Source organism: Trichoplusia ni, chromosome 3 (genome assembly GCF_003590095.1).
Source record: "Trichoplusia ni isolate ovarian cell line Hi5 chromosome 3, tn1, whole genome shotgun sequence".
Taxonomy (NCBI): domain Eukaryota; kingdom Metazoa; phylum Arthropoda; class Insecta; order Lepidoptera; family Noctuidae; genus Trichoplusia; species Trichoplusia ni.
The window spans coordinates 2603089-2622584 of NC_039480.1; the positions used below are offsets into that span (position 1 = coordinate 2603089).

The window sequence follows — 19496 nt, forward strand, 5'->3', positions numbered from 1 at the left end:
GGCACTGCTGTCTATTTCGTAACCAGGCTGTATTTCAGGTGTTTATGAAGGATTGCAACGTATTGCCATACACCGACACAAAAACGCGGATGACGTAGCACGGCGGTTCAGGTTTAGTCAGTAAGAGTCGGACACTACCCATTTCCTCCCCCGAGATAGCGGGTGTCCATGAGGATTCCCCCGCCTTAACAAAAAAAGGCTGCTTTTCAGGAACTGTGATTGATGGACAGTTGAAATTTGTAGTTGTACAGATGAAATATTTCTGGTGCCGATGGAACATGATGACGATGTAAATATTGATTTCAATTTCAATTATTTATTGCATAGCATAATGTTACATGGGTTGTGAAAAATAAATTCCTGAATGGGGGATGTTCTTTTTTAAACTAAGAAAATTATGTTTTTAACGTTACAACATTTGAACAAATATTTTAACAGTTATTTTTAAACAAAGTCGCGTTTTGAAGTTAGTCGTCCTCGCGGACGAAGTAGCGATCAAAAGTGAGTGGACCATAATTTATAGAATGCTAAATCTCTATACCTATGTAACATGCATTATGTTTTAGGGTTATAGTTTTATATCCAAAGTTACGTTAAGTTGGTATCGATAAGCATATCGATCCCAACAGTCAATCATTCGTTCATCCCTAATGTCATATTTCTCATGTGTCAAATCTGTCATGTCAATGTAACGTCAATTGTCAATTTGAATGAGACCCAGTTTTCGTTGACGCCGTCGAACGTGCAATAACGTAAGTAATGATTTCTGTGATTTAATTGTTAATATATTAATTATTATGTGTTTCGTGTTTGATTTCCGACCTTTCCCTTCTGAGTTTTACACCTAACATTTCAAACTGTCACGTACCTTAACTTAAATAGGTATTATGAACGCATAACTTCTGTTCAGACGTCCGTGTAATCCCACAATTGTCAGTTACCAGAATTCCGCCATTTTGTTATTGAGTCGGTACTTTTACATTATTTGTAAGGTTGTATGTCTGTTGTAGTTTTTAAAGTATGAATGGCTGTGTATCCGGTGTTTACGATTGTGTAAATTTCAAGTGGATCGGTTATTTTTGTTGAATTTCGTTTTTGTTGTGAATTGTTCTGAAGCGGTAGGCGTTTTGAGGTATGAGAATGAGTGCTTATCGGAGTAGGTAGGTGTTGGTATTTTCTTATTTGTTTTGTGCCACTGGATTTAATTGATTTGATTAATTGTATGGGAGTGTTTTTCATTGGCCTGTTGGTCTAGTGTTTAATGGTTAGTTTAAATATGTTTTGTATAAGTATCGAGAGCGTAATTGTAACGTTTTCTCTTCCATAATTGGAAGTGAGATTTTATTGAATTCTTTTTAATTTTAAACTTTATTTATTTATTTATTTTATGTTTATGATTATACCGTAATATTTTTACTAAATAGTTTTAAAATACATATTTTTATTAAATACTTATGGTTTTTTTTTCCGGTTCTTCTCCATAAAAATGGCATTTTGGAACCGTGCAACTAAAGTCCTCGTAAAATTTTAAAATTGCCTGAAAAACAGAGTATTTCATAACTTTTGATTTTGGCCCTGATATACCAGTGTTTTCGATTTAAGGAGAAATGCTTGTGGGATGATGACTATACTTAAGTGTATTTATCATTTGTCTAGCACTCATAAGTAAGCTTTGCTTAGTTTGAGTCTAGATGGCGTTAAATGAGAGAAGAGGAGTGCAACCATTTAAAAAAAAAATTCTATGCCTGCTTATCATGCTTTCAAGTCACCTTGCTCTAAACGTTAACGCTGACAAATTACTCCATTGTATTGAACTGAAAACTCAAAATCACATCACTTGTCGAAAAGAAATGTCAAAAAACAATTGTACGACTGTAACAATCATTGCCTTACCTCAAAATTGTATTTATTGACTGTCATTCGGAATTAATGACAATTCAACTGTCAATAAGTCAAAATAAAAGATTTGAACATTAATAGTTTTATTATACATATACCATAATTAATGTTTATTTACATTTTACATTTAAAACTATGAATTACAAAAATCTAAATTAATAGCACTATTGAAATCACTTTTTTAAAGGACTTTTGTCTAAGACTAGAACAAAACATATGAAGTAGTTATTGCCTAAATCATAATTAATATTATAAAACGCATTAGCGCATAAGTTAATTAATTTATTATTAATTAAATACAAAAATAATATAATTATATAAAAAATAATGTCACTGATAAGTATTCGTAAAACATTGAAATGAAACTAATTTTACGGATTTTATCGCGGTTTAATTTTAGATTTTAGTTTTCGACTTTTCGACAGTCTGCCCGTGACCATGATACCTGTAAATGTGTCGAAACGTCGGGAACTAAATTTTTAAATTAAACCGCGATGAAATCTGTAACCGTAGTTTCATTTCAATGTCTAACATTTGCGTAAACCTAAGAAACCACTATATTCGTAAAACATTTATAATAGTAGAATGGAGAAATTTGAACGACCGGTCAGTGAACTTTATAGCTTCAATTACTAAAGCGACTTTCAAGACGCCGGTTCTACTTCTGCCTTAAATCCGTTTATTTACACATTACGTTACTCACTGGTACTCAGGTGTATCCGGTTAGACTGGAAGCCGACCTCAACATAGTTGGGAAAAGGCTAGGCCAATGATGATGACAAATTACATTACACTCATTGGCCTCTGTAAATGATATTCAATCGTGTGCCTGTCATAATTTGCAATCCATCAATTATTTGACTCTATGACAATGACTTCTATTATTCATTTTCAAACGGTTTACTCACACGTATTACGACTACTTTCGGACCCAATTGGAGTCCTTAACCATCAATATAAATAGATGGACGAGCAAATCGACTCACATTATGTCCGAAACTAGTCGGGCGGGCCCGATAAATACTATTGAACTGACAAGTCAAAGTCACGTCACTTGTCGAAACGGAATGTCATTCACATACATTTGAAGTTTTCTATTCTAATGCGATGCTACTTTATCTAGGCCAAGGGTTCCCAAGCTTTTCGTGATAAGAACCACTTTTAGTTTTTTTTTGTTAGTCTGGATCACCTTGTAGGTATAATAAAATACAAATGCGAGTGTGACTCTGAGGGCTTCGTACGGATAGCCTAAAAAAAAACAATTTTCCAAAAATATCTAGTTCAATCTAAGTTTTGTTAGTAACCACGGCTGTAATTTCATCCGGTTGAAAGCTTGTGCTTAATATGCGAGTTGTCTTAATCAGTGGTAATTGGTCAATCATTCAAAAACCACGGCTTGGCTTCTGATGTTTGTCTATATCTACTGATGGTCTACGGACCACCGGTTGCTAACCCCTGGGCCCCGATTCTGCTATTTTACAAAGGCCGTCGAATCCGAATAGTTTCGGCAATTGGAGTAAATTCGATTTGAAATTATTCTCTTAAGCATTTTGCCAATACAAGCATTGGAAGTTAATTATATTGACCTTGAGTGTACCGTCCCGTACTGAATTTACAATTACTGTGTAGAAAAATGCTTAAGAGAATACGAAAATTGACATTTTAAGCCAAATTTCATTCATTCATTGGCCGTTGTAAATAGCAGAGTTCTAGGCCTGATCTAGGGCCATGATTGCAATAAGTCTGCTCGGGCGGTGACTGACTAACTGTTTGATTTGAATGTTAGTATTCTATTTTATATTTTTGGTAGGTGTTCTTTTTACCATCAGTACTGTGAGGGTCGTTCAAGCTATTAGTTTCATCGCTTGGGATACCTGGAAAATATAAAAACAAACTTATAGGGTCAGTCAGTTGAACAGTGATCAACCCAAAAATTTGTTATGAAGTGTCCGTTCTAGGGATAACTTTTTGAGTAGACGTCAAATTGAAAGAATAAGCGAAGAGCACGACTACGATTAAACTTATAACGCCATCTATTGGGTATTGACTACATTAATCAGGTTGTTTAAGTTTATCGTTGAGTGTTTAAGATAATAGATGTCACTAATGAGTTCCTCAGATCAATTTTATATTGTATGGGTTTTTATATATCATTAAATAAGGCAGTGGTAATATAATAGAATAACTAGAAACAGCACAGCAGCACCCAACACCGCTTCCTGGCTGGGTTAGTAATTTTTACCAAGCAATTGGTACCAGCTGACCCAGCATCACATCACAGGGGTAAAAAAAAATCCAATCCTCAAACCTACCCGATGCACACGAAAATTTCACAAGAATAGTTTAAGCAGTTTCGGAGAAGATTAACTACTAACGTGAAACGACAATTTTGCCACGTTTTTATACACTCACTTTCTTGTTTTTTTGTTTGCAAGTCAATTTTGAGGCACTTCCCGACAAGCAGGCTGAAAGTTTCAAAGTAGTTTCAAACCCGATGACCATGCAATTGACCAGACCGATTTTGATAAAACTTCAATGGAGTGACAATTAAAAACGTATGGATTTACATTTTCTAAATCTATTAATTATTTATTTTATATTAAATTACCTTGTAACTCTTCCTGCTCCTTCAGGAACGCTCTCAGCATGGTCTCATTAATCTCCGTCCTTTCAAACGTCCTGTTCCCATGTATCATGGCACTTATCAGGTTCAGTTTGAGCGCCTCTTCTTCATCACTGTAACTGGACCCTTCAACGATCATCCTTAACAAATCATTCTTTACCTCTTTCGACGACTTTTCATGTTTATGCCTTCGTCTATAATCAAGTCTTTTTGTTGTCTCCAACTTTCGTTTTTTCCGCGTTGCACTTGTGGTTTTGTCGTTAGACTTGTAAATTTGGCTGGGCTTTTGATGTAAATTTGTCGTTCTGCTCTCAGTTCGATAGCCTGGTTTCGAACCTGTTTTCTTTAATTCGTAGTAATAGTCGGTTGTTCTCCTCATTTCTAAATGCGGGAAGGTTTGAGCCCATGGCGTTGTTGTCGTTTTTTTCGTTGACTTCGTTGCGGGTTGCATGTTGTATCCTGGTGTTATGATATTGAATCTCTTTTGTGTGTTGGTCGTCGTCGCTGTCCGGTCTCTTTCACTTTGTAACTCAAGACTGTTTGGTTTGTACATATTCCTCCGTAATAACCTCTCGTAGTTATATTCATCGTGTAGTTTCTCTGTTGGGTCTTTGACAATTCTGCTTCGTTTGTGTGGACGATGTGTGGTATCGGAGTTGTTGTTCTTGTTTCTTCGTAATGATGCCTTCCGGTTGTTGAATCCGTGGTGTCGTTGTTTGTGGGATGTTTTTGAGATTGGTGATTTTGGACCTGAAATTATTTTTCTGAAAGTTGATATGTGGCTTTCGATGGAGCAGACACGTGTTGGAGTGAAGACCACGTTTAGGCAAACGTAGTGGAGGACGCCTTGCGGCACGATGTATCGATGATTTGAAGAAGGTGGCTGGCAGCGGATGGATGCGGCTGCCCAGGACCGGGATGGTTGGCGCTCTTTGGGAGAGGCCTACGTTCAGCAGTGGACGGCGATAGGCTAAGATGATGATGATGATGTGGCTTTTATATTGAACTAGGATAGAGAGCGTGTGGTTGAACGTTACGTTATTTGGAGATTCTTATTGTAAATCATATATTATTATTGTAAATTTGAATATTGGGTGGGTATATCAAGAATGCCAAGAAGGAGACGGGCGCGTCGTCTTGAGCACCCGTTCTTATGAGGAATGTGGAGTGGGCTTTTTCACATGTTAAAATGACGTCACCGTTGAGGTAGTCACGTGAAGGTTTAAAAGCTAAGAACTTTATTTTATAATTACAAACATAGAATCAAGAGTATTTAAAAAACTTCCACAAACAAGTCACCTGTTCTTTCACAACTCTTTAAATATTTAATTTCTCACCATTATTCATACTCCGAAAATTCCAATGCCGCCTTACATTCTTGAGGTGCGGGAATCTAGACTCTAATGCAAAATTAACAGAGTCTATTAATCTTTGCCCTCTCTCAGTTCCTTTGAGACGTTTGTGAGGCGCCATGAAAGCTTCGATGAGGACCTCACAAATCATTTTTCCTGGCATTGTAGCTGAAATATATTAAAAGGAATCATGAATAAAATAACTAATAAATGCGACAGGTGGTTAAGTAATAAGGTTTTGATTTAATTAGCGGATAATAGTAATTACGGCTGCAACTATAGTTAATGAGTAAAAAATTCTTCCTGTTTAAGAAGCTTCCTATTTCTTTGAGTTTAATTTAGGTGTTTCTACTCCTACGCTTTAATAATAATAATATATAATAATAATCATTTATTTGCCAGTAAAATTGTACCATACATCTTCTTATTTGCTAACAATACATTAGTAGTTAACAATTTAAAAATAAAGGAAATTTTGCTTGCGGTCTCCACACTAGGTCGGGCCTGTCTCGAGGAGACCTTGGAATCTCACAATTACAGCTATTTCTTTGGAATTCCGGTACGATACGTAATGATTAAGTTATTTAAATTCTAAACAGGAAGTAAAAATTCAGAAAAATAAAAAGCTAACGTAAAATGAAAATAAACAAGGTTATCCAACCACTGGTAAGAAAATTATAAGGAATTTTAAATATGTATCCATGCAATGTGTATGTGTATCTGAGGATGTAAATGTATGTGTGTGTATGAGTAAGGATATGTTTTGTGTTGTGTGTGTGGGAGTGTGTGTTGTGCAGGTGTGTGTGTGTGTGTTGTGCAGGTGTGTGTGTGTGTGTGTGTGTGTGAAGGTGCGTGTATGTGGGTGTGATATGCTACTTTATTATATATAAATTGAAGCATAAATTCTTGCATATGCCGGGCGAAACTAGTTTTTACTTTAACTGTTGGACATCTGAAAACTCGTCGTTTGATTAATTGTGGATATACTGAAGACTGAAGAATAATTTTATGGCTTTTTAAGACTATTTTAAGGATGTAAAGCTGGCGGACGTTTAGCACAGACGCTTCATGGTATAAACTAACAGTAGGATATTCGAACGGTTTTTTATACATGACTTTTAGTACAGAGCGTTGGGCACGTTCTATTTGTATCATGGATGTGGTGCCCACTCCACCCCAAACAGTAATACAGTAACAGATAACTGATTCGCATAACGAAACATACACGAGGTGTAGGATTTTTTTGTTGGCCGAATTACGCAACTGCTTCATTATGTGAACCAGCCCTCTGACACGCCTAGATACCAGGTCAATATGGGGTTTAAATGAAAGTCGCTGGTCAATTATAACTCCTAGATACTTCAGACATTTCACGTTTTTAATATCATCGCAGGAACAGGTATCTAGGTTACAATTTGAAGAATGGATTTTAAGTTTGGAACTATTGTTTGATGCTGATGCAAGCGTTTTGTGAAAACAGATGTAGTTAGTTTTATTAATATTCAACGAGAGCAGATTCAAGTCCAGCCAAATTTTAATGTTAGATAAACTTCTTTGCGCAGTTTCGTATACTGAAGTCCATGTTTTATTTCGGAAAATTACCACTGTATCATCTGCATAACAAATGACTTCTGCATTTTGGTTAAGTACACAGTGAATGTCATTCATATAGATAATGAACAGAGTCGGGCCAAGGACACTACCCTGTGGGACTCCGAATTCTACATGTTTTTGATTACTGACGTAATCCTCCACCTTTACACTTTGTCGTCTGTCTGTCAGGTAGGTCTCAAACCATTTTAGTGGCAAACCCCTTATACCTATCGTCTCTAGCTTTTTTAGTAGTATGGGTATGGCAACGGTATCAAATGCTTTTGCCGGATCCAGGAATACACCTATACACTTTTCATTATTGTCCAGGTGGGATGTTACAAGATTGGTAAGTAGACTAACTGCATCTTCGGTGGATTTGCCTTGCCTGAAGCCAAACTGTTTATCGGACAATAGCTTATTAATTTCAAGATAGGAGGTAAGACGTTTGTTTATAATCTTTTCAAGGATTTTGGAAAATATTCCCAGTAGTGATATTGGTCTATAGTTCGCAGGGTCTTGTTTCGAACCATTTTTATATATTGGTGTAACCAGAGCTTCTTTCCATTTGTCAGGGAATGTTCCCGTACTTATACTAAGATTAAAAATATGGGTTAAGGGGTTTATTATTTCACTTCTAATTTCTTTAATAAGTTTTGGTGTAAAGCCATCAATTCCTGGGGCGCTGTCAATTTTAAGATTTAAGATTACTTTATTTACTTCTATAGCGTCAGTAGGGTGCAAGAAGAAGTTAATGCTCGCTGGCTCACCGAGTTTTAATTTGGGAATTAATGATGCCTGCGTTTCTTTAATTTCAGAAAGAATATTGCAGGCCAGATCTTTACCGATAGAGGAGAAGTATTTATTGCAGCTGTTAATTGCATCTTGTTCGGTGGGCTTTGATTTAAGAAGATCTAAAGCGTTATTTTTATTGTTTGGGTTTTCACTGATATTTTTAATGGTTTTCCAAAACTCTTTGGTATTGTGAGCACTGTCTTCAAGTTTTTGACTGTCGTAGTTAGCTTTTAGAGTATGTACAAGATTGGTGAAAAAGTTTCTGTATCGGGTGTAAATAAGTTTCTTGGTTTGGTCATTCGGATGTTTCCTTAAATCCAGATGAAGTTTATCTCGATGATTCATACATCTGATAAGTCCAGGTGTAATCCACGGCTTACAAATATATTTAGAGCGGCTAATTTTCTTCACAACGGTGTGTTTTTTAACTGCAGTGTTTAATATTGTGTAAAATTCATTAACAGCCACGTTTACATCTGGTGCAGCCTCTACCCCACTCCAGTCACAATTTTTAAGTTCTTCTAGTAAATCGGGTATATTTGTTTTATTGACAGTGCGGTGTTGACTTTTTTTACGCGACGGTGTATGCATATTATAACCCATCATTACCATGCAATGATCAGTGATGTCAGTATCGCACACAAGACCCATAATTGACTGATTTCTGGATTTAAGGAATATATGATCCAGGCAAGAGCCTAGTCTGGTTGGTTTGGAGATGACCGCTTTCAATCCATGTTCACACATTAGGCACGTATATTCAGAACAAGTGGTGTCCGACGTGGATAAAATATTTATGTTTATATCTCCGGTAACTATGATTGTTGGGTATCTGTTTACTGAAGTAAGTACTTTATCAAGAGAAGTGAAGAAGTTATCCAGTTGTTTGTACGAAGGAGAGCGATAGATGGCGATTAGCGATATATGATTGGATAATTCTATTAATAGTGATTCAGCGTCCAGGATTGCAGGCTCTGAAACAGTTGCATTCCAACAGTCTTTGATGTAAGTAACGACACCACCACACTGGTTGAGGTTATTCTGCGTAGAGTATGAGGTATAACCCGGGATCTGGCCAATAACTGGGCTACTCGCTAGCCAGCATTCGGTTAAAACGATGACATCATATGCGATGTTGAGACGTTTAAGTGCAATGCAAAAGATGTTGAAGTTGTGCTGTATACTGCGAATGTTAAAAGTCAACATCTTAAGGCTATAATTGGAAGTCAAAACTTTCCGGCAGTTTTCAATTCTATCTAATTCCTGACACTCTATTTCAATACTATTGTCTATTTGATTACATAGTAAATGAGTCATCTAAAATTTTTAATAATAGAGAGAGTTTATTATATCTGATATTAATTTTTGTGTCAGGAACTTGGTAAATAATAAAAGTGATTATAGTTTTAGACTTTACAGCCTTAAGGAAAAAATTAAATGAGTAACAGTTATTCAGTAAGAACGACCAATCATCCTTTGATAATAATTTATCATTGATGCCAGCATCTTTATAGGTATGTGTTATAGTGTGTGTGTTAGTGTGTGTGTGTGTACAAACGGGACGTGTAAGTCGAGTGCTTTTGGTGAATAAGTGAATGGTAAATACAGGAAAACAAAACAATTGTCATAAATGAGTCTACAAAAACAAAAACATAAAAAGATAAGAAACAGCAAATTTATACTAGACCGCAGAGGCTTCCGCACTTTGAGGGGGGCCGACTTTTTCATCCAGATCAATCGGTGTCCGGATGGGGATAGATGCTTGCTTCTCCGCTTTGCGTACGTAAATAGTTCCGTTTCGTACCCAGCAGAAGCGAAACTTATAAATCTCTGCTCGCAACCGTACTTCACGAAATAATGTCCTGTTAGTCTTTGTCAGCCGTTCGTTAATGTATATCTTAGAGGATGTTCCTTTAACAATGTCGTCCGAGGTAAGCGGACGTCTCTCTTTGTAATTTCTAGCTCCGTTTTCATGGTTTCTTGCTCTGAAAGATTTAGTTTATGTTCTAGTTGCAATATTGAACTTTTTAGCAAAATTATTTCTTCGTCCTTCGCACACATTTTTTTCTCAAAATCTTCAAGCTTCTGGTTTAGTGCATCAGAGAAATTGGACAACTTCAATCCAATGTCAGTGTTTTGCTGTTTAAGGTCACTGACCTCTTGTCGTAGTAGCCGTATTTCCGATAAAAGAAGAGAAGTGTCTGTGGTAGTGGATTCTTGTTCTGTAGTTTTTACTCGACTACCACGTTTCATGTTTACGTTTTCGCAATTGTTGCTTAGCATGGTCTTAATAGGTGGCTGGCTAGCAATTCCTACTGAGAAACGTGAGTTGTCGCTTTTGGGTAGCGAGCACAGACAACTTGGACAGTTCCAGCTTTCTTTGTTTTCTGGCTTGTAAATTTTAAAATTTTGTACTGGAATGTTGAGGCAGACAAGATCATAGTACTTTTTACAACTCGAACACTTCATGTATTGGTCGGTAGAGCAAATTTCAGATTCACATCCACTGCAAGTCAAATCCATGATAAAAATCCTTCCACCCGTCTAGCGCACTGCTGACTCTCAAAAAATGTAAACAAAGCGCGATAGTATTACGATTGGCGCGGCCGTTGCAGTCGTCGTCGCCGCGATGCACCGTACAGGGCGCGCGGGTGCGCGGGTGCGGGGCGGGGAGGTGCGTTGCGGATGAAGCGGTGAGGAAGCGACCGAGCGGCGAGTGCCCGGCGGTCGGTAAATTATTAATATTGAAATGTTTTTGTTTATATCTCGGTAGTCCTTATATCTTAAGTTTGGTATTCACTACTTATGAATACCAATTTCCCATAGTAATTTTTTTGGGTTCCCTACCCAAAGAGTACCCTATTACTTAAAAACTGGTCTGTCGGTCACTGTCGGTCCGTCTGTCACTAGCTTATATCTCAGAACCGTGATAAGCTAGTGTAATAATACATAACTAGTGTAGTAATACAGTTAAAATTTTTACAGATTATATATTTTCTGTTGTCGCTACAAAAAAATAAAAACAGATGCAGAATAAGGTCATGAATTTGTAGGAGGCCAAACAAATTTTGTGAGTGCCCTCAATCTTATTTATCAAACGGTTTGATTTTCTTGAACCCATTCCTACGTATCCTCAATCATTTAACTCACAATACTCTAATACTAACTGTTTGGGAAGTCCTCAAATTGCTTCAAGGCCATGAAGAGTGACTCCCCATCCTCATCGGTGTACAGGGTATCAGCGTAGTCCATGATGGAGTTCACATCGACCGCGCCGGTCTTCTTCCTGTTTAGCAACATGAAGTACACCATGCTGGCGTAACCTGGGGAAATAGGTAATGTTGTAAATGTTAGAATTCTTTTTTTGATTAACGATTTGATTTTCAGGCTACTAAGGCAGATAGACATATAAACAGACTTACATCTAGACCTACATTAAGCAAAGCTTGTATTATTAGTTCTAGATAATTCAAAATCATATGATACATTCTTCTTCAATTCAGCCTATCGAGGTTCATTGCTGGGCATAGGCCTGCCCCAAGATGAGCCACGAAACCTGGTCCTCCGCCTTCGTCCGTTAAAGAAAGACATTAATTTGAAAGAGATCCCACGGCTTTCGGTAAAGCTCTTATTATTAACAGGCCAACTGACTGGTGGAATACAAAATTAAAATACATGTGACTTTACTCACGGTATGAATGGTTTCATTTAATTTCAAATATAGAAGAAAAATAACCCCAGACACGACTCCTGGTTTAACGCATCAGACTCTTCATATGTTACCGAGGTTAATGACCGAGAGTTCAAATCTTTCCTATTAGTATTGAATTACGAACATCACTCACACCTTACACTGGCACATTGAAAGGACAAAAGTTCAAATAATAACATTATAAACTAAATAATCTATATCTATACTAATATATAGAGCTGAAGAGTTTGTTTGTTTGTTTGTCTGTTTGAACGCGCTAATTTCAGGAACTGCTGGTCCAAATTGAACAATTCTTTTTGTGTTGAATAGACCATTCATCGAGGAAGGCTTTAGGCTATAAACCATCACGCTGCGACTAATAGGAGCGAAGATACAATGGAAAATGTGAAAAAAAACAGGGAAAGGTATAAATCATAACTTATAGCTTCTACCCACAGGGACGAAGTCGCGGGCAACAGCTAGAAAATAAATAAATGCAGACAACATCACAGACATTGTACTGAACCCAAAGTAAGTTGCCAAAGCACCTGTTTTATGGAATTCAGATACAACGAAGGTACCACAAACACCCAGACCCGAGACAGTGTAGAAATGTGAATTTTTACATTGACCCGACAACTCTATATCGAAACTGAATTTACTCTACCAAAAAATACGTTCGTCGTGGACCCGTAGCTTAAAGTGTCATTGTATAAAACAGTGTCATTAAACCAAGTGTCGTATGTGATTACGGTTATTAAACTACTCTTTATTTGTAGAAATGTCACTAGATCAGAGTAGATGAAAATATAGTATACTCTTTGTCTAAAAATTTTTACGTTACTATGACATTATAATATACTAGCTGTTGCCCGCGACTTCGCCCGCGTCGATGTCGGTTATATCGCGTTTCCAAGAGAACTCTTCAAAAGTCCGGGATAAAAACTATCCGATGTTCTTTCTCAAGGTCAAGTCTACATCTGTACCAAATTTCATTAAAATCAGTTCAGTGGTTTAGACGTGAAAGCGTAACAGACAGATAGACAGACAGACAGGGTTACTTTCGCATTTATAATATTAGTAGGGATTTAAGATTAAAAATCGACTTACTCTGTAATTCATCTAATTCTGGTGCTGCGATACCAATTGCCAGACTCATAGTGACTCTTAATAATGGCTGTCCGAGATACGCGAGACGGGCATCGTCAAACATTCTGCAATCCAATGTTACATATCGTTCAAAATTTTCCATCGCAAATGGAAAGAATTGGACAATGTTTCATCGCATTAAAATATTACTACGACACTATACTATTATTTATTACTTGTGTCTCGGGAGGTTTCACAAACATTCAAGTCACATGCATAAAGACACCCAGACTCAGGACAAGCATTCGTGGATCACACAAATGCTTGTCCTACGGGGGGATCCACCACATACTTGGCTATTCGATTTGACGCTCGGGAATTCAACATTAGCGCCAATTAATGAAGTGGCTCAAGTTGGAACTGCGCTCGATCGACAGCTAACGACACAGATGCCGTTGGATGAACTGTGGTACCTTGGTATGGTTCGGTGTAAGGAAAGGATCGAATCTCCCGCTGAACTCGCAATTCAAAGTCACGTCGAAGAGGAATGTCATTCATATACATTTGAAGTTTACTATTCTAATGCGATGTTACATTATCTACATTCACAACTATTATCTGTATGTACCGTTGATCAGACGGTCGTTAAGTCATTACAGTTCTGACGCAGTCTTACTATGTGATACTGTGTTACAGTAACATGTGTTGTGCTGTCAGATAGACAGACAGTTTGCGTGTGAGCGTGACAGCGATATACACACCATGTAGAGTGGCATCCCTTTCCCGCATCCGAGAGGTTCCTTTAAGAGATCTTTGGTTTGTTGACTGATTTAAAATGACAGTGAATTACAGAGTTAGTTGATTTTGTTTATGTATAAAAAACGTATATATTCATGAAATAAGAGCGCCTTTATTGAAGAAGTACTAGTGACATTCTTACAGACGTTAATATGAAGCCAAGCATTTATAGAACTCTATATTTACTCAAGTATTTTTTATAAAAGGGTATAAATAAAATAAAATAAATAGAATAAAAGTGTATAAATACACCGGAGCTACACCGGAGGTCGTGACTATCTATAATATGTATGTATTTAGAAATATATAAGTATGTTTATCAGTAGTCTAGTACTCATAATACAAGCTTTGATTAGTTTGAGACTAGATGGCGTCGTGTGTAAGTTGTGGAACATAATATTATATTATATTATCTCTATTCTCCCTTTATTCCACTCACTCTGTATTCTCTCCATGGTTGCATTGGCTTGTGATCGCAGCCCGTCTGTTATACCTATCGCATAATCCATCACATAGTGTAATACGGGATAGCCGAGATAAGCCAAACTCCCCTGGTAATAAAACCTGGAATTATCCAAAATGTTAGGGTAGGGACACACCCTGCCAGGACAGCGGGATTGTCAGTTATCGTGGCCCCGGTACACGAAGGGCAAAGGATGGAACGTAGGTGGGTTTTAGTCAGTAGGAGTCTGACACTCCCTTACGATCAACACAAAGTCAGACGAAAAAAAAAATCCGTTTTTTAACTTGAACTGACTTTCAAAACTTTCAATCCCCATAATTTTTAAATGGCACCACTTTTATTGAACATGTCTTAGAAAACTCGCACCTAGTTCACTTTTATTAAATTACAAGGGTGTAACTACCTTATTTAAGTAATTTAAAATGAACTCTTCTTATCATACAGTTGATGTACCCCCTGGTGTCAGAGTGTATCCCGCCCGCAGTCCTCTGACGTGACGCAACACACACTTGAAACATTCTCAGGTGTGTCGCGCCTCATCATGTTTTCCTTCACCGTTTTTAGCGAGTGATTATTACTTTGTAATACGCACATGAATTCGAAAAGAAACCTTTGACCTTTGATCTGGTAGATCAACGAGTATATCACTTGACTACATTATACAGGATAAAGCCGCAGATAGATCTCGATGGCTTGCAGCTTTGGAGGTCTATGTCCAGCTGTGACGAATAGGGGCTGACGATGATGATAATCCCGACAAAGTATTTTTCTGCTCATTTCCTGATGTTATGGGTTCCGAAATGATACAATATAAACTTTTTCCTCAAATACTGATTGTCTATCTGACAACACAACACATGTTACTGAAACACAGTATTACATAGTAAGACTGCGTCACAACTGTAATGACTTAACGACTTTCTTTCTCTTTAGGAATCTAATAGCTCATATAACACAGAAAGATCCCGATGCTGTTGACTTAGAATATAAAATTATGTTTAACGGTTTCTCAGATGTAGAAGAAGTGTATTTCTTTGTCAGGTTTCCTGAACCATAATGATATTAATTTAAAGACATATTGGTAGATTCATTTCTTTAAAAACCACTCCCTTATTAAGAGATTTAATCCTTGTCTCATGAGTTTCACAAATATTCAAGTCACATGCACAAAGACACCCAGACTCTGGACAAGCATTCGTGGATCACACAAATGATTGTCCTACGCGGGGATTGAACTAACCCGTGCTCAGTGGGTTTGGTGTGGTGACCTCCACTCGGCTATCCATGTAGGAATAATTGCAATAAATACCTCGTAAGTGTATGCTCCGTATGCATCAGAACCGGTTGTATGTGCTCCTTCTTCGCCGTGGCGACTAGCTTCGTTATTCGTACAAGGAAGACGCTCATGTACCCCATTCCTAACCGGTCTGCTTCGCTGTATATATCGTCTAGGTAGAGTTTAAGAGGATCCTCCGTAATCTCCTCGGTTATTTCTAGAAGATAAAGAATTAACTGCTTAGTGTTGTATCCTTCTTTGGAATCAATTTTTGAGAGTGATGTGACTGTTGTATTTTTACTCGAGTCACAAGATTTCGTTGAAGTCAGTTCACAAATTTTCTTGTTGACGAACTCGAAATGACGATTGTTGCGTTTATTTAAATAAAAGTATGACTTTTAAACACTTTCTATAGTTTTTCTTTAAAACAAGGCTATGAGAAATGGGAATCTCATTAATGCAGCATTCCCTAAATTCCTCATTTCTTGAAATGGGTATTCACAGATATTCTAGAAGCAGCATTCAATATTGCACTAGCCAACCAGACCCAAATGCTTGTCCTACACGAGGATTGAATCTGCGACAAGTCGTTCATAGTAGATTTTTTTATTATTTTACATTTAAATCAATCAAATGCAGGTATCATGGTCTGCCAGTGACCATGATACCTGCAAAGGTTTCGAAACGTCGGGAACTAAAATCTAAAATTAAACCGCGATAAAATCCGTAAAAGTAGTTTCATTTCAATGTCTAACATTCGCGTAAACCTAAGAAAACACTGAATCAATCAATTTAAACATCAAGTCACATACACGAGACACCCAGACTCATGACAAGCATTCGTGGATCACACAAATGCTTGTGCTACGCGAGGGTTGTGACGGCTATACGTGCACTCAAAACTCAACTAAGCATCTATCAAAAATGGGAAAGCTACTCACTGCCTTGTAATACATCGCCAGCAGTAGACGGAGTAGAAAACTCAACTCCCTCAGGAATATTCGCTGGTCTACCATCAACCATGGTCGTCCTCAGAGGCTCTTCTGTAATTGGCGACGTGCCCAACTTCGGGAACCCTTGAGCATCTTCTACTATCATTCCTTCTTGGATACCAGTGGCTGTTGGTCCGTCCGGTGTGCTGATGATACCTTCCCGTTGCAGTTCGCTTGGATCCACTCCCGGGGCCGAATAGTTGGGGGTGAAGTATATTGGTGTTTCGCTTAAGTATTCAGGCTCTGTCTCAGCTGTAAGCGAGATTTGTTTTTATTTATATATGTGGAATTTGTTGTGTGGAAGTTTAATACAATGGAGAAATTTTAACCTCTAAGGGTCATTGTCCGAGACTTAGAATTTGTTCATTGTAACGTCGCAAAGTTCGAATTCTGTTCTGTTTAAGGTTTCAATTTTTACATTGTATTATTTGTATTGATGTTGTATTAAATCTGTATACTTGTAAGTCTTCTCGGTTTTGTATAGAGTATTCATATATTAATTGGTTTTTAAGGTTTCGTACCACTTGTCTGCCACCAGGCTGTATATCATGAACCGTGACGGCAAAAAATTTGAAATTTTCACCGGTGTTTTTTTCCTAGTTAATATATATGAAGTTGTTGAGTAACAAATGAAACAAAAATGTGGGTGTTATACCCAAATTAAATTTTGTACACAAAAATTTAATTTGTCACCGAACTTTAGCCTTTTCGTACAGAAACCACAATGTCGCTTATCCGACTCGCACTTGAACGATGTTATATCATTGTTCTGTTGCTAATTTTGTACTATTAACTTTAAAAATAAGATCAAATGATTCCGAACACCACATAACCATTTAGACTAGGGATCTACAAACTCACGTCGAGAGGGGCCGCGCAGAGCCGCGCATGAGCGCGCTCTCCCAGCCCAACTAGGGTTCTGGGCGACGGCACGGGGTTGTCTGTCGTCCGAGTATATTACCCACGGCGGGGGGCCAAATTCGGTGCTATGGATGCGGCCCCAATATGAGGCGAGGAGGTCGACGCTCTTTACACGTCGGCCTCCACACAACACAAGAAAGTGACCTACCGGCCCACATTACTGGCCGGTGGAAGCCCGCGGTCGGTGTATGAAGGATTGCAACGCATTGCCATACACCGACACAAAAACGCTGATGACGTAGCACGGCGGTTCAGGTTTAGTCAGTAAGAGTCTGACACTACCCATTTCCTCCCCCGCGGGAGTGGGTGTCCATGAGGATTCCCCCGCCTAAAAAAAAAAGGGGTCTACAAACTCAAAGTTTCTATACTTACTGGTTGTATCAAAAATAGGCGTATACGAATGAATTTCAGGATGATAGAATATCCACGTAGATAGCGACGGATTGAAAATTGATAAATTCACTAATTCAGGGTTGAATTCTGATGCATTAATTTTCTCAAACAACCATTCCTGAACAAATTTACTAATGTTAGGGTGCAGAGTATGCGGATGCTTCGTCGTATTCATAGCTATCGGGGTTAGATACGCTTTGTCCTCATCCAGGGGCAGTGGTCCCGGTGGGAATGGTCCCGGTTGGAATTGGGGGTCGTTCGTGTTAAGACCAGGCGTAACATCATGGTGTTGTTCTGGCGGTAAAGGTCCCTGTTCATAAGGAGGATCGTTAGTATTAACCTCAGTATAACTTATTGCTGTATCTGTGATTGCACCTCCATTAATATTAGCTTCTTTATCTGTATTGAAATGTTCTGGTTCTTGTGTAGTTGGTAGAGTAACGTAGACGATGGGCTTTTTTGTGCTTGACTTCAAGGTCAATTTTGCTCTGTGATAAGGAGTTGTCTTAGTATTCCTGGTGGGGATGAAGGTCGTGTCCGGAGTCAACGGCATTTCTCCTGAAGGTCCTAAGTAAACCCCAGGCCCTGGCTGCCGTGGCTGATACGAGCTTAAGTGGGTCGTACCATAATCTAGTGTCTCTTCGAAGGTGAAAGATGGAGTGAATCCTTTGGGGTAGGTCCTCGGTGATGGACTGTCACGTATAACTTTAAACTCGGTTGTTATAATTTCAGGTTCGAAGCTGTACGATTGTGATGGTGTGACGAATATTCCTGAAAAATCTGGCATCGGTAGGAATGAGGTTCTTGGTGTAATGGTCCCTGTGGCAGGTGGTCCTCGCCACCAGAAGTCGGTGATGGTATAGTCCATATATTCTTGTTCCGTCTGTTGCTGGTAATCTACGCTTCTTAAATTCTCTCTCTGGTTCCTTATTTTCTGTTGGACATCTTCTAGAAAGGCGTTGACCTTGAGAAGAGATTTGTGGAGCTGTTCTGATATAGGGTGGTTTGCTTCTGGAAATGAGAAGAGGTTTAAACGATATAGACTTCTTATGATGAAATTGTTTTGGTTTTGCTCCCAAGTTTGAAAAAAAGCCTCCTAAATTACTAAGGCTCCGCTGTATGTCCGTCGGTCTGATCTATCATGTTTCATGACATACAGTCACATGAAACATGATAGCTAGACCAGTTGAAACTTTCACAGACGACGTATCTTTGTAACTGATCATAAAAAATAAATGTCGGATATTAAGCAACGGAAACGGGCATTTCTAAAGGAGCACAATTGTTTCAAAAAAATGTATAATTATCATTGTAGCCATCTTTGTGAACATTCAGTGTCTTAAATCAGTTATAATTTTAATACACGGCTTTCTGCTCCTAAACTAGGCAATCTATGATATCAAGACAACTGATAAACACACTTAAGTGTGTATATATTTAAAAATCAAACACATGTAGTCACACAAATCTTTACATAAACTTACCATCTGTTAACGCCTTGCTAAATTGAATAAATAAACTGAATAGAAGCAACATTGTAATTATTTTTAATTAAGAATTAATTCATTATTACTTAATTGTCATTATTAAAATTAATTACTTTATTTATCACAG

The 19496-nt window shown here is 37.9% G+C and overlaps 1 protein-coding gene across 1 annotated transcript; it reads right to left on the reverse strand.

The window, feature by feature from the left end:
• Positions 1–3573: 3573 nt before the first annotated feature.
• On the reverse strand, positions 3574–19091 carry LOC113508871. The gene is made up of 8 exons (XM_026892030.1): positions 17862–19091; positions 16518–16820; positions 15610–15793; positions 13061–13164; positions 11427–11582; positions 5860–6042; positions 4508–5272; positions 3574–3773 (listed from the first exon to the last, which is right to left on the reverse strand). The coding sequence occupies exons 1-8, from the start codon at positions 18748–18750 to the stop codon at positions 3682–3684; spliced, it is 2676 nt and encodes an 891-aa protein (XP_026747831.1). The 5' UTR covers positions 18751–19091; the 3' UTR covers positions 3574–3681.
• Positions 19092–19496: the final 405 nt, after the last annotated feature.